This window comes from Podarcis bocagei (assembly GCF_964188305.1).
Source record: "Podarcis bocagei genome assembly, chromosome: 16".
NCBI lineage: Eukaryota > Metazoa > Chordata > Lepidosauria > Squamata > Lacertidae > Podarcis > Podarcis bocagei.
The window spans coordinates 42635009-42660535 of record NC_138142.1 but is presented as its reverse complement, the minus strand read 5'-3'; the positions used below and the strand labels follow the sequence as shown (position 1 = coordinate 42660535).

At 45.1% G+C, this 25527-nt stretch overlaps 1 protein-coding gene and 1 long non-coding RNA gene across 2 annotated transcripts; both read right to left on the bottom strand.

Annotated features, from left to right (window-relative positions):
• Positions 1–2198: 2198 nt before the first annotated feature.
• On the bottom strand, positions 2199–8936 carry LOC308575184 (uncharacterized protein). The gene is made up of 3 exons (XM_081173766.1): positions 8830–8936; positions 5898–6005; positions 2199–4119 (listed from the first exon to the last, which is right to left on the bottom strand). The coding sequence occupies exons 2-3, from the start codon at positions 5939–5941 to the stop codon at positions 3129–3131; spliced, it is 1035 nt and encodes a 344-aa protein (XP_081029892.1). The 5' UTR covers positions 5942–6005; positions 8830–8936; the 3' UTR covers positions 2199–3128.
• An 11351-nt stretch (positions 8937–20287) lies between these two features.
• On the bottom strand, positions 20288–24397 carry LOC308575314. The gene is made up of 2 exons (XR_014002762.1): positions 24215–24397; positions 20288–22377 (listed from the first exon to the last, which is right to left on the bottom strand). It is a non-coding gene; the product is annotated as an uncharacterized lncRNA (long non-coding RNA).
• Positions 24398–25527: the final 1130 nt, after the last annotated feature.

Below are 25527 nucleotides of genomic sequence, written 5' to 3'. Positions count from 1 at the left end.
CCTCGGCCAATAAAGCAAGATGAGGGCCACAACCCCAGAGTCGGCTACGACTGGACCTAATGGTCAGGGGTCCCTTTACCTTTACCTATATGTATAGAAGATATTTAAAGGATTATTGTAATAACTTTACGTCTGTGGCAGCCTTTGAATGACTTCTGCAGTAGGATGGATAGGTATGAGAAAATACAATATTGGTGAAATATAACAAAAGGAAAATAGACACAAACAGTGCGCTTGATAGAATAAGTTGCAGATACATGTTGGGGTGACGGGAAGTTGTTAGGAATCCAAGAAGAGTGATGTGGAATATTAAGTTGTATTTCTCTCTCTCTCTCTTTTATGCAGAATTCTTCTGTATGTGTTTTTGTATTGATTTAAATTCAACAAAGCATATTAGAACAGTAAAAAGAAGAAGAACGTAATACTGAGACCTGGATTTGAATGTAAGATGGTCTGGAGGCATACAGGCGAGAGATATGAGGAACGGGATTTACATTACAGTGGTACCTCTGGATGCGAATGGGATCCGTTCTGGAGCCCCGTTCGCATCCTGAGTAGAACATAACACACAACTGCCCCTGCACATGCACAGGTCGCATTTTGTCGCTTCCGTGCATGCGCATGATGTCATTCTAAGCGTCTGCGCAGGCGCGAGCGTTGAAACCCGGAAATAACGCATTCCATTTCTTCCGGGTCACCGTGGAGCACAACCTGAAAGCGCTCAACGTGAAGCATATTTAACCCAAGGTATGACTGTATCCCACCACTCACAAATGGGTGGTTGACCTGCATGTGGCCGTGTAGACGCACAGCGCCGGGAAATAATTAAATTCATACCCGGAAATGAAGAGAGCAAGCTGGAGAGTCCTCGTGCCTCACGAGGAGACCCTTCCCAGAGCCCAAAGAGCATGTCTGTGAGGGAAGAGGAAGCCCTGAAGAGACCTGAGGTGCAGTGGGGCTTTGTTTAGGCTGCTCAGCCTCCCCGCCTAACAGCTGATGTGCAAGGTAGCGCAGCAGCAGCAGCTGCCTTCCCATGGGTCCTGCAGCCTCCTGCCAGACCCAGAGCCTTAATTCTAGTTGGGGATATTTTTGGATACAGTGGGGGTTTTTTGGTATGGACTGAAGAGAGTTCAGTAGAGAGGACATTTAAAGGGTATTTAGAGCAGGCATAGGCAAACTCGGCCCTCCAGATGTTTGGGGACTACAACTCCCATCATCCCTGACCACTGGTCCTGTTAGCTAGGGATGGTGGGAGTTGTAGTCCCAAAACATCTGGAAGGCCGAGTTTGCCTATGCCTGGTTTAGAGAAGACGAAGAAGAAGAAGAAGAGTCTGGATTTGACATCCCACTTTATCACTACCCGAAGGAGTCTCAAAGTGGCTAACATTCTCCTTTCCCTTCCTCTCCCACAACAAGCACTCTGTGAGGTGAGTGAGGCTGAGAGACTTCAGAGAAGTGTGACTGGCCCAAGGTCACCCAGCAGCTGCATGTGGAGGAGCGGAGACACGAACCCAGTTCACCAGATTACGAGTCCACCGCTCTTAACCACTCCACCACACTGGCTCTCCACTTCAGTGCTCACCACTTCACAAGATTTCACTTATGCACATAGGGGCCCAGAACATAACTCCCACTTAAGTGGAGTGTCACCTGTACTCATTCAGGAGGGTGAACTGGGAGGAAGAACTACTGAGAGATCTGGAACAACTTGGAAGAAAATAGCAGAGGGGGTGTACGCTACAGGTCTCCGATTTCTTCCCTTTGACTTCCAGTTTTCCTTCATGAAAACGATACTGTTGTTCTTGATGTTGTTAAAAATTGTGGCTCTTACTGTAACAACTTAATGGTGAGTACCAGCCCCTATTTTCCTAGGAAAAAAGCACTGTGTAGAACCCAGTTCTGCTGGTGAAGGTATGAAAATGACACACACATATACACCCAGTCTATTGAGAGGGGAACAAAGAATTTACAAAAACGAAACAGAAGGGGAAGGAGCTACAAAATTAGGGAGACAATTAACAGAATGATTGTATTTTGCAGAACAACACTATTTTTTAAGGACGGTAGAAGCCTGGTGATACAAGCAAGTATACAACAATCTTTTAATTCCAAACAGAAGCTTAACACTCACACTGAGAACAGAAAGAGGTAAAATGGGGAATGTAGGGTTGCAGTCAACTAATTCTTTCTTAGAGTAGACCTATGTCATTCATTTCAAAGGGTCTACTCTGAGTGGGACTAGAATCCTTTAGTTCAAAGGAAAGGGTGAATACAATAAAATACATAGGAAAAACAGGGTACTTAAACCAACTCAGAGTAGGCCCAGTGATGGGCATGACTAACTTGGGTCCATTAATTTCAACAGGTGGTGTCCAATATTAGCCCTACCCAGTGTAGATCCGCAGATCTTAATGAACGCAACTAACTTAGGACCATTATTTCCAATAGGTCTCTTCTGCGTGGTTGGATACAACCCAAAGCTATTAGTTCTCTTTTCAGTCAGTCCGTGGATTTCATCATGTCTGCTCTGAGTAGGACTGATGATGGGAGGATAATAAATTACATCAATAGCATTAAAATTGATTGCGTCAACTGACCCAGCCCAGTCTCGGAAAACTATTAACATTATTAATTTAATAAAATATCTGCAGATCACCATAAGGGCCAAGGGCAGGTCGCAACAATCTAAGTCAGAAGCTGCCCAGAGTGGCTGGGGTGAACCCATTCTGATGGGCGGGGTACAAATATATTATTATTATTAGCATTGAAACTACATAGAAATGGCTTATTGAAACTCCTTATGGGTCTGCTCTGAGTAAGTATAACCTTGGAGGCAACTCCAACTTCAAAAGCAGCTCAAAACAAATTAGTCACTAGAACAGGGTGGATCCTAAAAGCAAATAAAAATGGATCAAAACACATACGCCACTGTCAAAAATGAAACTTTTGGTATGAACAGTGAAATCTGTCTGCAGAATAAGGAGTCACGTCGAGTCACTGGCTGAGATCCCCATACTTTGGGTGGGAAGGCAAGCAAGCAAGCAAGCCGTCCGTCCACCGCCACTGATGTGTGCCCGGCTCCTCAGTGCGTAAAAGTCAAATGAGTTTCTCCCACATCCCTGTAATCTTCAGAAAGGCCACTTGGTGGCTGAACAGTACTTCTTCCCAGTGCTTGCGATCTTGACGTTTTTGGGAAGCTTCTTTGAGGCCACCAGGTTTGTGGTGTTACGGACCAGACTGGGCTGGGAGCCTTTAGTCAAAGAGACCCTGGAGCCCTTTGCCAGGGACGGCCGCGAGCCCTTGACCAAGCTTGGCTGAGAGCCCCTCGACAGGTTGGGCCGCGAAGCCCTCTTCAGGAAGTATCGCGAGGCCCTCAGTGCGCTGAACCGTGGGACTTTGGTCACAACGAGACGAGGCCCTTTGGTAGCACGTGGGAGAGTGCCCTTTGCCGGGTGTGGCTGGGTGCCCTTTGTCACATTTGCTTGTGAGGCGCTGCCTAGGCCTGGTTGTGGGTCTTCGGTTGCATAGAATACAGGGCCTTTTGTCATCCGTGGTAGCGGTCCCTTCGCCACGCGGGGTGGTGGGTCATGAATATGTGGCAATAGGTCATTGCTTGAATACAGCACAGGGCCTTTGGTCATACGCGGTAGCGGGGCCTTGTTTAAACACGGTTGAGAGACATTGGTGGGATACATTACCGGACCTTTGGTCATACGGGGAAGAGGGGCGCCAGTGACACATGGTAGCGAGCCCTTGTTAATGGGGCCATGTCGGCCTTTGGTCATGCCACTGTATGGACATTGGGTCGGCAAAGGTTTCTGATAGATAGCTGTGTGTGGCAACGTCGGGTTCTTGTTTAGCTTGGAGTACCTGGCTGTGTGTGGGTCTGGGTAGACCGCCGCACCTCGTGGTTGATAACCGGTCACACCGGGCGGACAGTAGAGCTGAGCGCATGGAACTTTCCCACGTGGTGGAAGGGTTTTGTATGCAGGGTATCTTGACCCATAGAACGGGTAGTATTGTGAGCCAGACCGGGGCAGCCTTTTCGAGACAAAGGGTGGCAACGGCCGACCAGACGTGTATCCATAATAGGGCACCTTTTGGCTGGCCCGGCGATACCTGCAAGAAGGAATTGTGAAGGTCATCTCCTCAAAGAACATCAAAAGAGGCCTGGAGCTGAATCAGGACAAAGACCCACCTAGATCAACATCCTATCTTCACAGTGATCAACCAGATGTCCCAATGGAAAACCCACCAGAAGAGAGTGCAACAGCAAGTCTCCCCCACTTGCAAAGCCATCTTTCCAATTGGGCTTACTGGTGTGTTGCGCCAGGGCGCTGGCCTCTCAGGGGTGCCCCAGCGAGTGGGGGAGCTGCACGGCTTTGCTGGCTGCCTCCCCTTTCCCTGCATGTCCGCCAGCTGTGCCCCGTCAACCATATGGCTGGCAGGTGTGCAACTTCCTTCCCAAGCCTCCACAGGAGGAGAGCGATCCACGCAGAGGCTTGGGGAAAGGTCAACAATTCTGGGAAATGGGGGGGGGGTGCCAGAGGGATCTTTGAACCACAGCACCAGATATGCTTAAGACGGCCCTGCCCACATGTGATTCCCTACCGCTGGTACCACTCTAGTAGCAGAGGTAAAACATGCAAATGATGAGTTAGAGGATACCTCCTGAATACCTGACCTGGGTATTTTAAGAAGAAAATAACGAGGAGCAAATTAACTTGGTCAGAAAGCTGAGGAGGATTTTACGGCCACTCGGATGTTACTAGCCCAGAGATGGAAGGAAGAGACAGGCCCGACCAGAGAAGAATGGCAAATCAAGTTGATGGACTACAGCGAAACGGCAAAACTAACCAGGAAGCTCAGGAACCAAGAAGACAAGAAATTTAAAAAAGGATGGGAAATGTTTGTAATGTATATACAAAATTATTGTAAACAGGTCAAAACAGCAGGATTTTAAACACACTTGTAATGTCACAGAATGTATTGATAATCTAGGAAGGTGAAAGACTGGAGAAGTACGGTGGTACCTCAGGTTACAAATGCTTCGGGTTACAAACACTTTGGGTTACAAACTCTGCACCCCTGGAAGTAGTACCTCTGGTTGAGAATTTTGCCCCAGGATGAGAATGGAAATCGTGTGCCGGTGGCATGGCAGCAGCAGGAGGCCCCATTAGCTAAAGTGGTACCTCAGGTTAAGAACAGTGTCGGGTTAAGAACGGACCTCCGGAACGAATGACGTTTGTAACCCTAGGTACCACTGTATTGATATGCAGCTGAAAATAGAATCAATAGGACCCATGGAAGGGATGAGGGGAAGTCAGGAGATTCAGAGTAATCTCGATAATTAGATTTGGAATTGGTTTTGTTGTGTGTTTATGTTTTGGAAAAGCAAATAAAAATTCATTTCAAAAATAAAAATACAGTGGTACCTCAGGTTACATACACTTCAGGTTACAGATGCTTCAGGTTACACACTCCTCTAACCCAGAAATAGTGCTTCAGGTTAAGAACTTTGCTTCAGGATGAGAACAGAAATCGTGCTCTGGCAGCGCGGCAGCAGCAGGAGGCCCCATTAGCTAAAGTGGTCCTTCAGGTTAAGAACAGTTTCAGGTTAAGAACGGACCTCCAGAACGAATTAAGTACTTAACCCGAGGTACCACTGTAGCTTAATTGCATTCCATCATCCCCCCCCCCTTAAGTTGAGAAAAAGGATTTTCTCTCCCGAATCTTGAGTGAAATGATAGATACTGTATGTGGTGTAAAAAATTAAAATCATCATGAATCTTGAACGGTAAAAAAGAAGAGAAGAGAAGAGAAAGCTGAGCAGGATTTGGAGAGCTTGGCTTTCTCTCGAACTCATCCATTTGTCTCCCAAAGCCACACCTGCTTACCGATGAGAGAAGTTCAGTGGAAGACCAGGAGTCGCATCCTCCATGTGCACCAAATCAGGAGCAGAGACAAAGTCACTGGGAGTTACTGGGAAGAAGTTATGTAGCAACCTGAAATTATAAAGGGGTGAGTGGGTAGCAGAATTTCATAATTTCACATCGTTTTTCAGTATTATCCAAGTTCTTCTCTGCTTTCCCCCTTTCATAACTAAATCTCACATTTATTGACTGCTTCATTTATTTATTAGAGTATATCTACACACACCACAAAAATCACCAATAATAATAATAATAATAATAATAATAATAATAATAATAATAATAATAATAATATACCGCCCTATACCCAGGGGTCTCAGGGCGGTTCACAGAATAAAATCAAGATATAAAACCACAAAATACCTAATAAATACAAAAACAACTCAATACCCCCCCCCAAAAAAAACCACATTTTAAAAGGGCATAGGATGCAAATCAGTTCAGCCAAAGGCTGGTTAAAAAGAAACATTTTCGCCTGGCGCCTAAAGGTGTATAATGAAGGCACCAGGTGAAATATATTGTTATTTCATAAAATATATATGTTATGGACGTGTGCAATAAAGTCATTAACACATGAAATGATAACTTCCTAAAACGGAGATTAAATCAAATTAATTCTGTAAAAATGCTTGGTGAAAGAGAAATGAAACCAAAAAGTGAAAATGTTCTGGATGGCCTACAAGCGCCATCTAGGTGGTCAAGATAACTCCAGGACTAGTTTCTGCAAGAATGATCTCATAGATGTTTCTTGTTTTGATCGATGCTAATCGGCTTCCTTCGATGCTCTCTTTGCCTGTGGGCTTGGGACGCATAGCTAATTGGGACAGGGGAGGTTTCTTACACCGACTGCTTGTCAACACCTCCCTTATCTTAGAGATGAATGAGAATTGGGGAGGGGGCCTCTAAGCCAGCAGTGAGTGAATGGCGCTACTGGTGCCAGCTTACATAGCTTCCTTTGTGTATAGTAGGCAAACTAAGTCCCGGGGCCCGAATCCGGCCCAATCGTCTTCTAAATCAAAATCACTCTCTTTTCTTTAGCTGCCAAGCCAGTAATTTGCTCAGCTAGTTAGCGAACTCAAAATTTCTCTGTCTCATTCATCTTAATTTCCACTCCATTTCTTCATAGAATATTGTGATTGTAGCATTTTAATATTTCTTTTTATTTCTGCATTATCTGGCTTCGTATATAATTCTATTTCATTCTTCCTAATCTCTTCTACCACTTCTTCTTTTCTTTCTCTTTTCTTTTAATTGAGTTTTGCTGTATAAAAAAAACTCCTCTAAGAACAGCTTTGCTGGCATCCCAAACGATTTTTAAGTCAGTATCTTTATCTAAATTGAAATCGAAAAATCAGCGTGTTTTTACATGAGTAGAATGTGTCCTTTTCGTTAAAATGCATCTCTGGGTTATTTGTGGGGCATAGGAATTCATTCATCCCCCCCCCCAAAAAAAATATAGTCCGGCCCCCCACAAGGTCTGAGGGACAATGGACCGGCCCCCTGCTGAAAAAGTTTGCTGACCCCTAGCTTAACACATTGGTACCTTGTGGACAGATCTCTCACTGCTTTGGTGTCCAACCCAAGTCTATAACAGCAGTGGGGCTTTCATGCTGTGTTGCAAATTTATCTTTTCTTCCACTAAAGCACTTGACCCTTCTGATTCTGATAGGAATCATGTTCCAAATTATCTTTCTTTCTTTGTTTACAAGCTATAAATGGATCTTTCTCAAAAAAAGGGGGGGATATCAGGGCATGATACAGATAAATGTTTAAATTACCCAAAAAGGCACATTGTAACAACAATACGATAATAAAATGATGAACTAGTAATAATAATAATAATAATAGTAAATAATAATAATAATAATAGTAATAATAATAATAATAGTAAATAATAATAATAATAATAATAATAATAATAATAATAATAGTAATAATACCAATCAATAAAAATCAAGAGGAATAAAATCATCCCACCAGCTAATAATAGCATAATCTGCCATCTATACTCTGGTAATCTCTGGGTTAGATTACGGCAATGTGTTATACATTGGGGCTGCCTCTGAAGTTGGTTCAGAAACTTCAGCTGGTGAAGAATTCAATGACCATGACTAACTGAAGTAAATTGATTTCAATAGGTCTACCCTGAGTAGGACTTAGTTGGATACAATCCAATGCCTACCCTTCTGTCCCTCCCCCACATACTAGAAAATAGGTCAGAGAAGGGTATTTGAGACCCATCCTCGAAGGTTTACATCCAGGACAAAATCCGTAGAAAGAAAACATCACTACTAGTCTCGTCAAATCTCTTTTAGGCTTCTTAGAAATCCCTCAGATGTTCTCTTCCAAGGAAGGATGTTGAATAGTATTTTGGATGCCACCTTAGGCGCAGTTGACAAACAACATAAAATTGTGCAAGAGGCAGGCACACACCCTTGCGAGATTTTGAGAGGCTTATACCAAGGGTTTGGGCTCCAGACCTTCTGTCTCACTTATACATTGCCTAAGAGACATCCAAAATTGCTTCCGATTTCATTCTCAGCATCCTCTGCTGGGAGGAAAAGCAGGCAAAGCCCCTCTTTTGTATTCCACCTTGAAAACTCTGCTAGTTCCCACAATGCGCACACCACCTCACACGCTTCTTTGGAATCGTTCAGATCTTTTCTCCCAGAGCCAAGGGTACAACCCAATTCACAACATGTGACATTTCACACAAATAGCAAAATTCCATCAAATGCTCCAGTTTGGACAAATATACCAGGATGAGAGTCTCACGATGAGGCAGACTATTAGACCTTCAGGCGTCCTGGTCCCATTTAGAGTTTGTCTCGAAGCAATATCCAGAAATGCAGTAGCAGAGAGTGCACAGAGAGGGGGAAAGCAGTTCCTAACTTACCTGACTTCCAGACGCAAACGAGTCTGGACAGAAGTGTCAGCAAAGGCTTGGGATGAGGAGAGCTTTTTATGTGGTTTTAAAAACCCCCCTGAGGGACGTGAGGCACTTCTGCTGGTGCGACGTCACTGGCAACCTGCAAATCGTGATCCAGGGTAATATGCTAAGCTTACAAATGAGGGCTGTTTCTTCCTCCTCCTAAAACATTAAATTAAATTGCAAAGATGTCCACTGGAAGTCCTACAGCTTGCAAGCAGGGCTGTGCCTCATGCAAAATACATGCCACCGATCAGCAACAGCTACTTGTACTTGCTGATCCAAATTCATGGGATTATCGAGCTGGAAGGTACTTCAGTTTATGTCATCTAGTCAGCCCTACAAACTTTGGAGGGGCTACACAGCAGAATGCAACTTTCTGCTTTAATGTCTTCAGGAACGGAGATCCCACCAGACTGAGCCAGTCTTTTCCACCATCTGGAAGCTCTTATTACCTAGAATTTCTGCTTAACCCTCAAGAAAGAAGGGCATTTTCGCTGGCCAGGTTTAATTCAAATTCCCTTTGGGGAAGGTTCTCAGGCAGGGTAGAAGGAGAAAGAACTTGCCCAAGTGAAGACCACCTGGTGGAAACCCTCACACATATGGTTCTTAATTGTAAACTATGTGCTGATCCCCATCAACAATTTCTAGATCAACTCTGTATCCCCCAATGGAAACCAGAGTTAGAGGTCATACATTTTCTATTACTGGGGAATGATGAGGAGCTTACCAAGTTAGTGGCTAAATATTGGAGATGTTTCAACTTCCCTCCATTTCTTGTTTTCCACTTAAGATATCCAAATTTTCACAAGAGTTTGTTTTGTTTGTTTGCTTTTTTAAGATCTCGTGAAAATTCACCAGCATCTCAGTGCAAAAATTCTCCCAGTGCAGGCGTCCCAAGACCGTGGACAACCGGTAGTCTACAAGCTTCATTCAGGTGGTCAGCAGCATCTATGTAAAAATATAGTGGTACCTTGGTTGTCAAACGTAATCCATTCCAGGAGTCTGTTCGACTCCCGGAACTGTTCGAAAACCAAGTTGCAGCTTCCGATTGGCTGCAGGAGCTTCCTGCATTTCAGACGTTCGGCTTCCAAAAAATGTTAGCAAACTGGAACACTTACTTCCAGGTTTGCGGCATTCGGCAGCCAATTTGTTCGGGAGCCAAGCCATTCGAGAACCAAGGTACCACTGTACAGGTAAAAACCATACAGCACTGACCACTGCACATTACTGTTGCTGCAATGGGGAGAAAAATAATTAAGTGTTCCACCAAGACCCTCAGTGATTTTCAAGAGGAATGGGGTGGGAGGAATGGTTGGGAAACACTGTTCTGACATACCCATTCTTAAAAAGCAATCTTGACTAATATAGGCACCTTTGCAATGCAATCTTCCCAAATGCAACACAAATTTGCTTATGCCGTTTTCACGAATATTTGCATTCTTGTGCAAATTTCACCCCAACAGACACATTTTTGTAAATGTTGCTTGGCTGGAGAGCAGCTCTGCAAAATTCAGAGACGTGCGAATTTTTGGAGGATGCCTGTTTTTCAGTTTGCAGGTTGATTCCAAAAGTCCAAATTAGGTAGGTTCACCTTTAAAGGCTCACTGAATTGGATTTCTTCTCTATCACTTGGTCTTATCACTTGGAAGGTTATCCTAGTGTTTGTGCCATAATCTGCTTTGCTGTGGTTTCCTGCTCTTTAGCACAAAAGAGAACAAGTCTGCTCTGCCTTCGGCACTTCAAATACCCCAATACATCATTAGTGTATGGAATTCTTTTTACCAATAGTTGTGGCAATAGCCCCCGGCTAAAATGGATTTAGGGTATAGCTGTGCATAAACCCCTTGGCCTGATTTGTGGCTCAAATATGTAAATCTAGATGAGGACCAATCTGGTCAAGAATGATCCAGACCCTGCCCGACCTGATCTGGATCTTAATCAGGAATTACAAATATCTTAATTACAAATCTCTAGAAATCCTATTGGTCTGCATTGTGAAATGAAAACATGTTGGAGGTTTTTGTTGGGGAGAGGGTTACATAGGGACATAAAATTGGGGGACACTATAAGCCTCTCAAGAGGAGATTCGCCTTGCCAAATTTGAGAAGGGTAGTTCCATGGCTTTTCACATAGACACATCTGAAGTATACAGTGTTTTAAAATTAAGATGGACATAAAGTTTTTGCTTTTGCACATAGAGATATGAAGTTGGCAAACTTGGCGGCCCCTACAGAGGGGATTAACTCTCCCAAAGTACAGATGAGTAACTTCAGGGGCTTTTATTCTATCCAATCAAGTCCTTCTTATGGTTGATGGCTTGTGGTTACCAATTGATAATAATTAACAGACAGACAAACAAACAAATGGACAGCCATCTATCTATTTGTTTTTTTAAAAAAATAAGGCTGGTGTTGATTGAGAAAGGACAAAAAACAAGCACAAGTTCCCAAAATATAGACGCGCTACAGATTCCACACAAAAAACGCTTATGTCCCTGTGGAGATGGCAGTACCAAATCGGTGGTGCATGCCCTTCTGGCTTGCCCTCTTTATAAAGACTTGAGGAATGAGATTATCACCCCTCTCTTGTTGTCCATTCCCGGTCACCTAGCCACTGTCCCAGTGTCCTTTCTCCTGGCAGATCAGGAGGAGCAGGTGACAGCAAAGGTTGCAAGGTTTTTAGCTGTGGCAATCCGAATAAGGTCCACTGTTTGACTGCTGATTCAGGACCCTAAAGTATGTTTTATATAATCGACTTTTTATTTCTGTTTGTTGGTATATTGCATTGCTGTTTTGTTGCTATGGCCGATGGCTAACGCAAATGAAGATTCGTTCATTCATTCAAGCACAAGCTGAACAAATGACTTCCAACAGTTTAGCAAACACTTTTTAAGAACCAGAATTTACAAAGGGTGCCGCTGAGGGTGGAATTTAGTGATGGTAGGAGCTGTTTGACAGTGGAATGGACGACCTCGGAAGATGGTAGACTCTCTTGTAATGGAGGTTTTAAACAGAGGTTGGATGGTTATCTGTCAGTGATTCTTCAGCTGTGGTTCATGCATTGGACTAGATTAACCTCGAGACCCCATCCAACTCTACAATTCTATGATGCTATGAAATATTTCCATTGCTTCCCACATATCTTGATTGGATTTGCAGAAGGACAGTTGTGATTCAGTTCGTGTATTCTTTCAGCAAATACAAATTAAACAGACTGTGCATTATACGGACAGAATTTTGGAAACATAATTCATGGCAGAACCAAGAGAGTTCCCCCCCACCCCCAAGGGTACAGGAAGCATATTTCCTCATCACCTCTTTGTAGGCTTGCCAGGTCAGAAGCATGCCAGACCCTGCAATTTCTGGACCCACAAATGAGAACTCATGTGGATGGCCCACCTTGATGTCAGATTAATTGGGAGAGTTGAAGAGGGCAGATTTCCCAGACAATCAGTGCAGAAATTTCCAGCTGGCTCTGCTGGGCTGAAGCTTGCAAGCCTCATGCATAGTCTTCTTAAAATATATCTTTTCAAAGGTGCTCTCAGCTGCTGAAGATTCAAGCCCTACGCTGACCGCTTGAAGGCTGCAGGTCAGTCCTGGAGGTCTGGCACCCCAACTCCTTGGAGACAGGCCTGGAGAGAAGGGACAGAGCGACTATCCAGAGTTACTTGGGACCAACCAGGAACAGGAGATACAGCAAGAGGGAAAACCTTTTGTTTTCATTCTGCTTTTCAAAAACAGCTGTGGGGGAAATAACTTACTAATAGTGGCACGAATCTTGCCCCAGCTAATTCCAGAGCAAGGCTGAGATGAGTGTTTGGCTGCCAACACCTCCCTAAGTAATGTTCTTACTTGGTGTGTGGGTCTGAGGATGCAGAGATATTAACATCCATGATAATATCGTGCTTTGTATTTAAGTGGTTTTAATTAACATTTGGAAAGCCTCAGGAGTTCCTTTCATCCCAGAGAACCTCGCCTAGGCTCCATGGGGTAACCAGGACATGCTATTAAGTGTGATGACTAACCCCCTCTCACTCGTTAGTATAAACATGGGAACAATCAGAACCAGTGAATCTGAACATTTTTACTCGAGAACAAAGGCAGAAATTGTATCCAGATCTTCATCCTTGGGATGCATATTCACGTCAATCCAGGATGCACCTTTAATTTAATTCAGGATGTGATATAGGACCCTCTTCAATTAGACTCACTTATCAGAAAGGCGTAAGGGACGCGGGTGGCGCTGTGGGTTAAACCACAGAGCCTTGGGCTTGCCGATAAGAAGATCGGCGGTTCGAATCCCCGCGACAGGGTGAGCTCCCGTTGCTCGGTCCCTGCTCCTGCCAACCTAGCAGTTTGAAAGCACGCCAAAGTGCAAGTAGATCAATAGGTACCACTCTGGTGGGAAGCTAAATGGCGTTTCCGTGCGCAGCTCTGGTTCGCCAAAAGTGGCGGCTTAGTCCTGCTGGCCACATGACCCAGAAACTGTACGCCGGTTCCCTCGGCCAATAAAACAAGATGAGCGCCGCAGCCCCAGAGTCGGTCATGACTGGACCTAATGGTCAGGGGTCCCTTTACCTTTACTATCAGGAAGGCAGGGTATGAATGAAATGAAACAAAAGATATGAAACCAAAAGCAGCCCTTTCTAAGACACTTTACACACAGTTTACACATAATCTGAGGCAACTCATTGACAAAGTCCAGCCACAATTCCTCTTGAACGTTCTCCAGAGAAGGGCAACGAAGGCAGTGGGTGAGGGAACATAGAGGGCAGCTCCTATAAGGAACGTTTTCTGCATGTAAAGCAAGATGCTCTACCTGTGAACTGTGCCTCTTCCCTTAAGACACAGGAGCGTGGGAAGCTGCCTTATACCAAGTCAGATCATTGGTTAATCTAGGTCAGTTGTGCTAACACTGACTGGCAGCAGCTCTCCAGGTTGGTGGGCAGGGGTTTTCCTCAGCCCTACCTGGAAGATGCTGGAGACTGAATATGGGACCTTCTGCATGCAAGGTGAGCGTTGGATGTTGAAGAACATTGGATTTGATGGCTTTCAAAGTCCCCTCAAACTCTAGGATTCCATGATATAATTTATACCCTGTGCAACTGAGAGTAACAGGGTGCCTGCCACTAATCTGTATTTTATTTTTTTCCAACAGTGGAGCCGTGACAGCTCCATTGTTCTTCAAGGAACAGTGGTTCCTCATAGCCACCTTCCAATAGAGCTAATTTAATTTCAAGCCTCACAACTACTAAATTACACCTGCGTACCTGCCAACCCCGGGAGACAATGGGAGGATGGTTGATGCCCTTGATGCCTCTGCCGCCTCCTCCTCCTCCCTTTTTAATGAAAAAGCAGAACAAAACAAGCACTATTGATTTGCCCTTGATTAAAATCTAGCCCCAAATGGAAGGCCAAGCCCTTTCATTTGAGGAGGTGGAGAAGGAATGAAAATAGTCCTCTGATGCGTTCAAGAAGAGAGTAAACACAAGGGCGTACTGGAGCTTTCGTTAAGGCCAGCGTCACCAACCTATTTGCCCTAGATCCAATCTCCCTGCCTCTCCCGTGTCTATGCCTTACGTGTCAATACAGTGGTGCCTCGCAAGACGAAAAGAATCCGTTCTGTGATTCTCTTCGTCTAGCAGTTTTTCGTCTTGCGAAGCAAGCCCATTGATGGATTAGCGCTATTAGCGGCTTTCAGCGGCTTATCTGCTGATCGGATCAGCTGATAAGTGGCTTAGCGGCTTAGAAAAGGGGGGGGGAGGAAAAAAAACCAGCAGGAACTCGCAAGACATTGTCGTCTTGCGAAGCAAGCCCATAGGAAATTTGTTTTGCGAAGCACCTCCAAAACGGAAAACTCTTTCATCTAGCGTGTTTTCCGTCTTGCGAGGCATTCGTCTTGCGGGGCACCACTGTACTGCCTTTATGGAGGTCGTGGGAGCCGACAATGTCAGGCACTGGGAGAAGTGTCCCGTAGATGTGACAAATTGATCTACTGTATGGCAACTGTTGCAAGGGACGCAGGTGGCACTGTGGGTTAAACCACAGAGCCTAGAGCTTTCTGATCAGAAGGTTGGTGGTTCGAATCCCCGCGACGGGGTGAGCTCCTGTTGCTTGGTCCCTGCTCCTGCCAACCTAGCAGTTCGAAAGCACGTCAAAGTGCAAGTAGATCAATAGGTACCGCTTCAGCGGGAAGGTAAACGGTGTTTCCGTGTGCTGCTCTGGTTCACCAGAAGCAGCTTAGTCATGCTGGCCACATGACCTGGAAGCTGTATGCCGGCTCCCACGGCCAGTAAAGCGAGATGAGCACCGCAACCCCAGAGTCAGCCACGACTGGACCTAATGGTCAGGGGTCCCTTTATTCATGTAAAAACATGCTGATTTCTGGACCGCTTCTCACAGTGAGGGAACCGCCAGAAGGCCCTCGGCGCTGGACCTCAGCGTCCGGGCAGAACGATGGGGGTGGAGACACTCCTTCAGGTATACTGGGCCGAAGCCATTTAGGGCTTTCAAGGGCAGCAGCGACACTTTGAATTGTGCTCGGAAATGTACTGGGAGCCAATGTCGGTCTTTCAGGACCGGTGTTATGGGGTCTTGGCCGCTGCTCCCACTCACCAGTCTGAGAGATACATTTTAAATAAAAGGACACATTCTACTCATGTAAAAACACACTGATTCCCGGACTGTCCACGGGCCAGATTGAGAAGGTGATTGGGCCAGATCCGGCCCCTGGGCCTTGGTTCGCCTACCATGGTTTATGTCATATGAGCTCCTTTATTCATGATTGTGAGCACTTTGTTGGGAGAGCGCTCCGGGCTATCTGCAGCTCTCCAGATCTCCGAGTGTCCTCCGGTGAGCAAAGCTCTGGAAAAGGCACCCCCTCCTTCTCCAGGGTTAAACCACAGAGCCTAGGGCTTGCCGATCAGAAGGCCGGCTGTTCAAATCCCCGCAGTGGGGTGAGCTCCCGTTGTTCGGTCCCTGCTCCTGCCAACCTAGCCGTTCGAAAGCACATCAAGTGCAAGTAGATAAATAGGTACTGCTCCAGCAGGAAGGTCAACGGCGTTTCCGTGCGCTGCTCTGGTTCGCCAGAAGAGGCTTAGTCAGGCTGGCCACATGACCCGGAAGCTGTACGCCGGCTCCCTCAGCCAGTAAAGCGAGATGAGCGCCACAACCCCAGAGTTGGCCACGACTGGACCTAATGGTCAGGGGCCCCTTTACCTTTTAACCTTCTCTCTTGACAAAGCAAAAGAAGGAGGCATCATAGTTCTAAACTACTATTTATTGACACTGTATTACACAGACACAGAATCATGGTGCTCTCTCTTGTCCAGAGAGAACGGGCAAAAGTGAAAGTACATCACATAATACATGCAGAAAGGACTATATCCGGTTCTCACGCTTCCTCTCAGACAGACTGTGTGATTTCCACTAATCACAAAATGTAGCCTCGGTGGAGTGATTTACTAACATACCTACCTTATTTCTAGCCCCTGTTCCATGTTCTGGTTCATTGGATTCATGATCCTGGCATTGCCATAACAGCTTCCTGTTTTCTCCAGCAAAAGATAGTATTCGTTTGGTCATGACCTACCCAACCCCTCTTGTAAAAACTCCTGTTTGGGAGAGATATTCCCCCAAGGCTGCTTCCCATTAGAAAATAAAGTTGGGCCAGATTAGCAGACATCTTAAGTCGGTCAACATTCCAGTCAAGAGCAATTTTGCCAAAATTATTAACCTTTGCCTTCCAGCTAATTTCCTTTCTCGTAGACCCAATGAGCCTAAGCAGCAAAAAAGGCATTTATGTATTTTTTCCTCCTTTCAGATGGGTGTTTGCTGTAAATAAAGATTAAATAGAAAACAGGAATTGCCAGAAGGGAAGTAATGTGATATTGTGATGTTCCAGAAAAATCAGTCCAGGTATTATTATATAAAACAATATCTGGCAAAATATCTCCTAGGAGGCAGGCGTTGTGTGTGAGACAACATTTAATAGCAGATATACAGCCCTCTTTTTATTTAAGTACATAACCCGTGTTAAAAAAGTAGATCAGATGAAAATATAAAAGAGTGTTCCTGCCACAATAAAGCAGCAATGATAACCATCATTTAAGAGCCATCATTTAAGGAAGACAGCAATGAACTTCTGATTCATCTCTTACCAAACAGACGACACGAATCACAGCTACAAATGCTCTTACACACAGATAAGTGGAAAGAGATGCAATCAACTTAATAACAAAAATAAAAATGGGTGTGATCCAGTGGATTTTATAAGAATATAATGTAATATACACAATTATCTTCTATCCCATACTTTCTAGGCACGGGTTCACACTTTCGCAGTCAGTGCCTGGGTCTTGTTTGTTTGTTTGTTTGTTTGTTTGTTTGCCCTGCCACTTTCCCCAGGAAAACTTACTATTTAACACTGAATCAGAACGGCAATTCGGGTTTTCTGCAGGTGGCCATTTGCTCCAATTCAGCGCAGAAAACAATGGAGCAAAAAAAAAAACAAAACAAAAACAAAACAAAACAAAAGCATTCAGACACAGACCTGGAAAGCCTGAACCTGTGTCAAGAAATGCAGAAGTTGGTAAATGTGGATGAAAAAAGAGAGAGAGAGTTTTGGTTGGCTAATAATAATAATAATAATAATATATTATTTATACACCGCCCATCTGGCTGGGTTTCCCCAGCCACTCTGGGCGGCTTCCAACAGAACACTAAAATATAATAACCTATTAAACATTAAAAATTTCCCTAAACAGGGCTGCCTTTAGATGTCTTCTAAAAGTTTGGTAGTTATTTTTCTCTTTGACATCTGGTGGGAGGGCGTTCCACAGGGCGGGCGCCACTACCAAGAAGGCCCTCTGCCTGGTTCCCTGTAACTTGGCTTCTCGCAGCAAGGGAACCGCCAGAAAGCCCTCAGTGCTGGACCGCAGTGTCCAGGCTGAACGATGGAGGTGGCCAAATGTATCTTGCTTTCAATTACCTTGAGCCTGTTCTCTGAGGGAGTCAATTTTCCCACTTAAAATGTGCTCCAGAATTCAGCTAACCTCAGAGTCCTTGAAAGAATATCATGGGCTTGACCTTGACTGGTCAGAATGCCTTTGCTTGTAACTGTCAAATAAATAGCATTGATCTGCCCGTAGGTAATTAAATGAGTAGGGAAGCAGAGCAGTGAACTCTTTTGAACAACCAAAGAAATGGATACAGAAAATAGTAATAATGATAATAATGGCCAAGATGTTCTACTTTTTCATTTTTCAGATTTTTTTTATTGAATTTTAATAATAATAAAACACACCAGCAGCATTTACATAATAACATTCCGCAGTTTGATGGGCAGCTGTCTACCACCCAGATATCCTAGCCAAAGGAAACCCATTCATGTAGCAGCAAGTTACAGCAAGGAGAGATCCTCTCTCCTTCCCCACCCAAGAATATGTGTTCGTCTGCTGGTGTCCTGCTCTCTTGACTGTGGTTGACTTCAAGAGCCTGAAGATGGGAACCCAAGCCGTGTCGCTCGTCTCATTCTTATGGTTTCCCAAAAGCGACTGCTTGGCCACAGGATGAGAGTGTAGACACAGAGACAAGGACAATACAGTGGTACCTTGGGTTACAAGCGCTTCGGGTTACGTGTTTTCAGGTTGTGGACTGTGGGAAACCCGGAAGTACCGGGAAAGGTTACTTCCAGGTTTCCCCTCTCGCGCATGTGCAGAAGCCCCAAATCACGTCATGCGTGTGCGCAGACGTGTCACTGAAGGTTACGAATGCTGCGGGTTGTGGACGTGTCTCCATCACAGATTACGTCCGCAACCCGAGGTTCCACTGTAGAGACTTTAAAAAAGACTGGGAACAGTTTATGTTGTATTTACAAAAACAATGTAAAGAAGCGGACTTTGAGTACCGTATTTTTCGCTCTATAAGACGCACCAGACCACAAGACTCACCTAGTTTTTGGAGGAGGAAAACAAGAAAAAAAATATTCTGAATCTCAGAAGCCAGAACAGCAAGAGGGATCGCTGTGCAGTGAAAGCAGCGATCCCTCTTGCTGTTCTGGCTTCTGTGATAGCCGCGCAGCCTGCATTCGCTCCATAAGACACACACACATTTCCCTTTACTTTTTAGGAGGGAAAAAAATGAGTCTTATAGAGCAAAAAATACGGTAAACACTTACAATTAACAAAAACAAACACGGAAGCTAAGATGTAAGAACTAGAGAATAACAAAGTGTAGATGTAATTTGGAAAAAGAAAATATGGTACAAAAATGATAAGAATTTACAATTACTTAATTCAACGACTACAATATTAAGGTAAAATAAAATAAGCAGGAGAAACAAACATTAAAAGAACCAGAAATGAAAGTTGAGGGAAGTCACGGGGGGGGGGGGTGGAGAGAGAGAGATTGGGATTTTACCCCTCTTTGTTTGTGATAATGATGAATGTGATGAATATAAAATTGTAAAACTTTATAAAAACTATTTTTAAAAAGAGAGAGTGTAGACAGACCTCTGGCCTTTCGATGCAGCAGAGTCTCGCTGAATCCTTGTGGTGCTCAGAGAGCTTTAAAAGACAAATAGGGAAACTCAAGGAGGAGAGACTTCTGGCGCAGTAGAACCTCCAGCTCCAGAGGCAGTAAATCTCAGTCTCAGTTTCTGGGAATCACAAGTGAGGAGGAGCGTTTTTGTGCTCAGGTGCTTCCCAGTGGAGCATCTACTTTAAGGTTACCAGATGTCCCCAGTTCCCGGGGACAGTTCCCGGATTTGCAAATCTGTCCCCGGACAAATTCCGTCCCCAAAATGTCCCCAGATTTCCAAATCTGTCCCTGGGAAATGTGGCAGCCGCAGCCTTAGCAGCCTGGAGCCAGTCTGTTAGCACAGTTGGCTCTGGCTGGCTTCAGCAGCTGCCCGCTGCCGTGGTACCCACCATTTTTCCTGCGCCACAACAGTGAGGAGCTCCTGAAGCCAGCCAGAGCCAACTGCACTACCAGGCTGGCCCCTCCTGGGCAACGGCTGCCCACCCGTGACTCCCGAGCCTCCCCTGATCTGTCAAAACAAAGGGGGAAGGGGGAAGGAGATCGGGGAAGGCTTGGGAGTCACAGGCGGGTGGTGCGCTGTTGCCCAATTTTTAAATAACTCTGTACATTTATGTTTCACAGGGTGCGAAAGAAGGGCTTTGCACCTTTATACAATATGCAGGTGTGCTTGGGCCCAGGGTCTTTTGCCTCACCATCCCCACTACTGACTCCCTGTTGCTACTCAGCTTAAAAAAAAAAAAAAAAAGTGTCCCCGGATTCATTGGAAAAAACCTGGTAACCATAATCTACTTTGCCAGTGTGGAGGGAGGATGCTAGACTAAATGGGCATTTATTCTCATACAAGAGGGATGTCTTTATGTTCTTATATTTTCCAGAACATGAACGTCAAAAAAGGAGATGAGAATTCTTCTTTAAGCTCTGAATTCATGCCTTATCTCATCATACAAAACGTCTATACTTTACCAGCTCCCAATTTCTTACTCCCCACATTCCTTCTCCTGCTTTACCCCATAACCCATTTCTGCCTGTGTGTACCCCACTTTTAACCACTCCTGAGGCCTAGAATAGCCTTCCATCTTCTAACCTCCTTTCAGAAAGCTGTGTTATATCAAGTCAGACTATTGGTCCATATAGACCAGTATTGCTTACACTGGCTGGCATCAGCTCTCCAGGGTGTCAGATAGGTGGGGTATAAATAAATAGATTATTATTATGGTGGAATCCACATTCCCAATGGTGAAACATCTATTGGACAGTGAAACCAAAACTGTCAATCTGTTCCCTACATGAACATTGTAGTTCAACAATATCTGGAGGACCATAAATCCCCCATTATTGGTTTAGATGATGAGCTAACCTGTCATGGCCCAATGGAATAATTCATATTTCCCCTCCTAACACAGGTCCACTTGCCACAGTGTGTATAAGAGGAGAGAGGTGCCACTGGGAACATCACAAGCCAGTTGTGAAAGTATCAAGTCATCCCTCTGTTATCTCCTGCATATGATAATGAAAGGTAACAGGCCTTTTGACATAGAAGCTCAGTTTGACTATCACCGCTAAGAGAGACGAAGATGTGGCCATTAATCTGCTTAATTCCCTTTTAAAGCTGTCTAAGACTTTGTCAAATCCCTTTTCAGAACCACCAAAGCCAGTCAGAAGCAGTGTTTAATCTGCTGCTAAGATTAAGACAGCTAAAAACTGGGGAAGCCTATATCTCCTGCTGTATCCAAATCTGGACTATAGTAACTATGATTAAACTAACTTATTAGAAAAGAATACATATAAACCAGCCTAACAGGCTTATGCGAAAATTGACATTTTTGTAAAGTTTCAGAACGATACATGTAATGATAAACTTTATGCTGCTTTCAACCTATTGTAATATCATGAGTATTTATTAAAATACTCATTTATTTAAAAGCAACAACAACCCTGAAGCCAGCGACTGTTGCCCCATCCTGTGGTGTTGAGTTCCACAAGCGAATCATGCATCATGCAAAGAAGAAGCCCTTATCCATGTGCATAGTAATGTGTTCCACCTTTGACTGCAAATGTTCCCAGCCTGCCTTTGCTTAAAAGGGCCACTTACCAGCGGAACAATATTTCTGACCCTTGCTTGATATTTTCACCTGGGTTTTGCATTGCTGTGGCCCAAACGATTGGCCTCCCTTTCTCGAATACCGCTGGCCAGTCTTTGTGGAGTAGACCGGCCCTCCCTTCGTCGCACCACTTGACCACTGTTGCTGGCCCTTGCTTGCATAGCCAGAGCTTCCCTTTGAGAAAGAAGACTGACTTGAATATTGTTGGCTACAGGGGCCTCCTTTGGTGATGCACGGTTGACTCGTGCACTGTTGGCCTCCTTTGGTCGCGCACAGCCAGTCTCCTTTCGTTGCGCATGCCGGCGAACACTGGATTGTGCTCTGCTGGGAAACCCACTGCCCACTGCCTTTCGGAGTGCACTGCTGTGTGGTTTGGGTGACGCATGACTGCTGGCAGCTAAAAGAGGCCGATTTGCACGGGGGGCAGCAGGTCTGCTGGGTACACTGCGAAGATCTGAGCGATTTCTGCTGTGGTGGGTAGCAAGACTGGATGCTTTGAGGTGGCACACACTTCTGGCCCTGTGGGCAGCAGACTGGGATGCATGGTGCGCCATAGGTTTGTGGAGAGCAAGACTGTGTGCTTTGAGGTTCATAGCATGACTGGGACTGAGGAGAGCATGGCTGTATGTATTCTGGTGCATATCTCTGGGGGCTCTGTGGAGAATAAGGGGATTGGAGGTACCCCGGTGTGCAGGAATCTTGCCACTGGGGAGAGCATGGTGGGAGGTATGGCTGCTGGCTCTGAGGTCTGTACCCTTTCATGCCTTTGATGCCAGTATTCTGTTGGCAAATGGGGGGCGGTAGGCATGGCTGCTTACACTGCTGCTCATAGCAATACATCTTGGGGGGCTGGTGGTTCAACGGGAGGCAACCTGGGAGAGAGAAAACAGGAGACGGTCAGAACATACAGCTGCAATCGGAATTATGCGAAGCCCGTTGCAAATCAGGCTTATTATTAGAATGGGCGGACTTCTAACTATTTGCAATGAGCAAATCAAACAAAAGCAATTGAAACAGCTCAACGCAATGGATGCTTCAAGCGGTTCCCTTGAGCTGCATGCTTTGAGGCAGTAATGATTCTAACTACCAGTTTCTGGCCACATGACCCAGAAGCTGTACGCCAGCTCCCTTGGCCAATAAAGCAAGATGAACACCGCAACCCCAGAGTCGGCCACGACTGGACCTAATGGTCAGGGGTCCCTTTAAGCTAGGAGCTACCCACTACATGGTGGCAAATATTCCTATATTCTTTTAATTTAAAATTCTCTCTCTGCACCTTAATGGGGTCCCCCCCTAATATCTTCCATCAACTCTTTCCCAACCCACAAAACCCATCTGCCATTAAGTGGGGAAGGGCCACAGCTCGGTGGTGGAGGATCTGTCTTGCATGTAGAAGGTCCCAGGAGGACCCCTCTCACGTCCAGGAAGGGCCAGAAGAGACCACCTGCCTGAAACCATGAAGCGCTGTGACAGACAATGCAGAGGGTGGTGATATAATAGCACAATGCAAAGTCACAGGAAAATATATCACCAAGGACCACAATAAGCAGTATAGATAAGCAGAGAAATAGACATAGTCTTTTTCTTTACAATCTCTTGTTTATTTCATAGAAGGAACATCAACTCTTAAGTCAAGACCCGGACGCTGTTCTGGTAAACTCAGCATTTCTTCCCACAAAGGGGCTTAAAAATCAAGCTGTACAATGAAGTCTAAGCAGTAAACAAGCAATAGCTTAGAAAACTGGACAAATCTGTCCCTGTATTAATATTTCCCAAGGGAAGAACAGAAAGAGACTCTTCAGCCTTCCTAACAAATAGAGAGAGCCTTGAATGCCTTGGCTCCCAAACAAATTGGCTCCCAAACAACTGAAACCCAGAAGGGAGTGTTCCAGTTTTTGAACGATTTTCAGAAGCTGAATGTCCGGCGCAGCTTCGGTGGCTTCCGATTGGCTGCAGGACGCTCCTGCAGCCAATCAGAAGCCATACTTGTTCGAGAACCGAGGTACGACTGTATTTCAAATCTACCCTGAGAATTACTTGATGGATAACACTCTAAATCATTAAGAAATATATTAATATAATTCCATTGGTTGGGTTAAATTTATTATATGATGGAGGGCAAGCATGAACGAGAGAGAGAGAGAGAGAGAGAGAGAGAGAGAGAGAGAGAGAGAGAGGACTATCAACATTCTGTCACACACCTATGTGACCAAGAAGCAAAACTCAGACTATGTAGATGAGAGAAGAGAAGCAATTTTTAATGCCTGAAGACACCAAGGTCAGGGAGAAAACTTATTCCATCACCACCCACCTCCAAGATCATTTTGCAGGATCCAGTCCTTACACCAAACTCACCCTATTGACTTATTTATCTTGTATATTTTCCAGGGTTTATATACCAATCCATTGTCATAAAAACCCAATTTACAAAAACTCATCCTGGTGACAGAACTTTTTGCCACTACCAATACATAATCGGTTGGACAAGCTCATTTCCCTGAAGCTTGGGGCTATAGGAAGGAACCTGTGTCTAAGGCATTCGTGTGGATAAGGAAGCAGACCCATCTGATTGTGGCTCTCATTGCAACTCCAGACAGACATTACAAAGTCAAATGGAGCAGAAATATCATTTGGACGGCTCCACACCCCCATCCAACAGTCTGCCTGGCGCAGAGGAGCAATTGAGAGTAGAGGAAAGATCACACTTACCCTGCTCAGTGGAGAGGAGAGGAGGAGAGGAGAGCAGGACACACAGACCAGAACAGAGGAGCAAGGTGAAGGGGCAGAGAATTTATGCAGTTTCCTGCAACGGTCTTGTGGCCACGAGGCAGAGATGATTGCATGTGCAAATGGGATTCCTCTCAGCCTTACACAGACATTTTTACCTGCTGCTGTAGACCCAGTGACTCGCCAAGAGAGAACGTGGAGCCCAACTTGTGTTATCGTTAATTATCATGTCACGGCTAATTGGCAGGTGCTGCAGAGGTCACACCCTGCAGCTGTTTAGCAGGAGGAAGAGGCAGGAGATCAAAGGCTTCCAGACAATGGGACTCCATAAACAGCCCAGACAAACATTGGCGGTTAATTTACTTATTTATCTATCAGAATTGATTGCTTTCTGTAAGTCCTACTCAGAACAGACCCATTGACACTGATGGCCTTAAATTAGGGATGCCCATGGGTTTGAGTGGGGTCAAACCTGAGTAGGACTTAACTGGAAAATATAACCCTAGAGGTGGTCTAGAGGAGGTCACCCACTCTAGAGATAACCCTAGAGGTGGTCACCAACTTGGATGGCTTTAAAAAGAGGATAAGATAAATGCATGAAGGATGGGGTGATTCATGGCTACTAATCCTGATAGCTAAGTTTTGCCTCTGCTGTCGGAGGCAGTAAACTTCTGAATGCCCATTGCTGGGAAGCACAGATGCAGAAAGCTTCTGTTGCACCCAAGTCATTCTTATGGGCTTCCCATCTGCACCTGGTTGGCCACTATGAAAACAGGATGCTGGACTCGATGGGCCTGATCCAGTAGGACTGTTGTTATTGTAGACCTATTGAAATCAATGGACCTTCTACTTCTTCTTTGGCGATCACGCGTAGCTGAGTAAGATTGTCTTCCTTAAACACGGTTTTAACAATGAGTCCGCAAGAGACTGTGGAGGCCAATTCTGGATCCACATGTTTTTCCACAGTGGGGACATTGGTTTCCGGGCAGGAGTTGATCATAGTGAGGGTTTGTCAAACACGCCTTCCTCTTAGTACATTTCTCCCTTGCGTCCTGAGTTTGAGAGTCTTCAAAGCCCATGACACCTTTGGTCAAGGCTGTTCTCCAACTGGAGCGCTCGCAGGCCAGTGTTTCCCAGTTGTTGGTGTTTATACTACATTTTTTAGATTTGCCTTGAGACAGTCATTAAACCTCTTTTGTTGACCACCAGCATTACGCTTTCCATTTTTAAGTTCAGAATAGAGTGGTTGCTTTGGAAGACGATCATCAGGCATCCGCACAACATGACCAGTCCAG

Bases quoted from the DNA above. Each gene is read 5' to 3' on its own strand.
- LOC308575184 (XM_081173766.1), bottom strand. From the start codon at position 5,941: ATGGAGGATGCGACTCCTGGTCTTCCACTGAACTTCTCTCATCG. The intron at 4,120-5,897 runs GTAAGCAGGTGT...TCCTTCTTGCAG, and splicing joins CCACTGAACTTCTCTCATCG to GTATCGCCGGGCCAGCCAAA.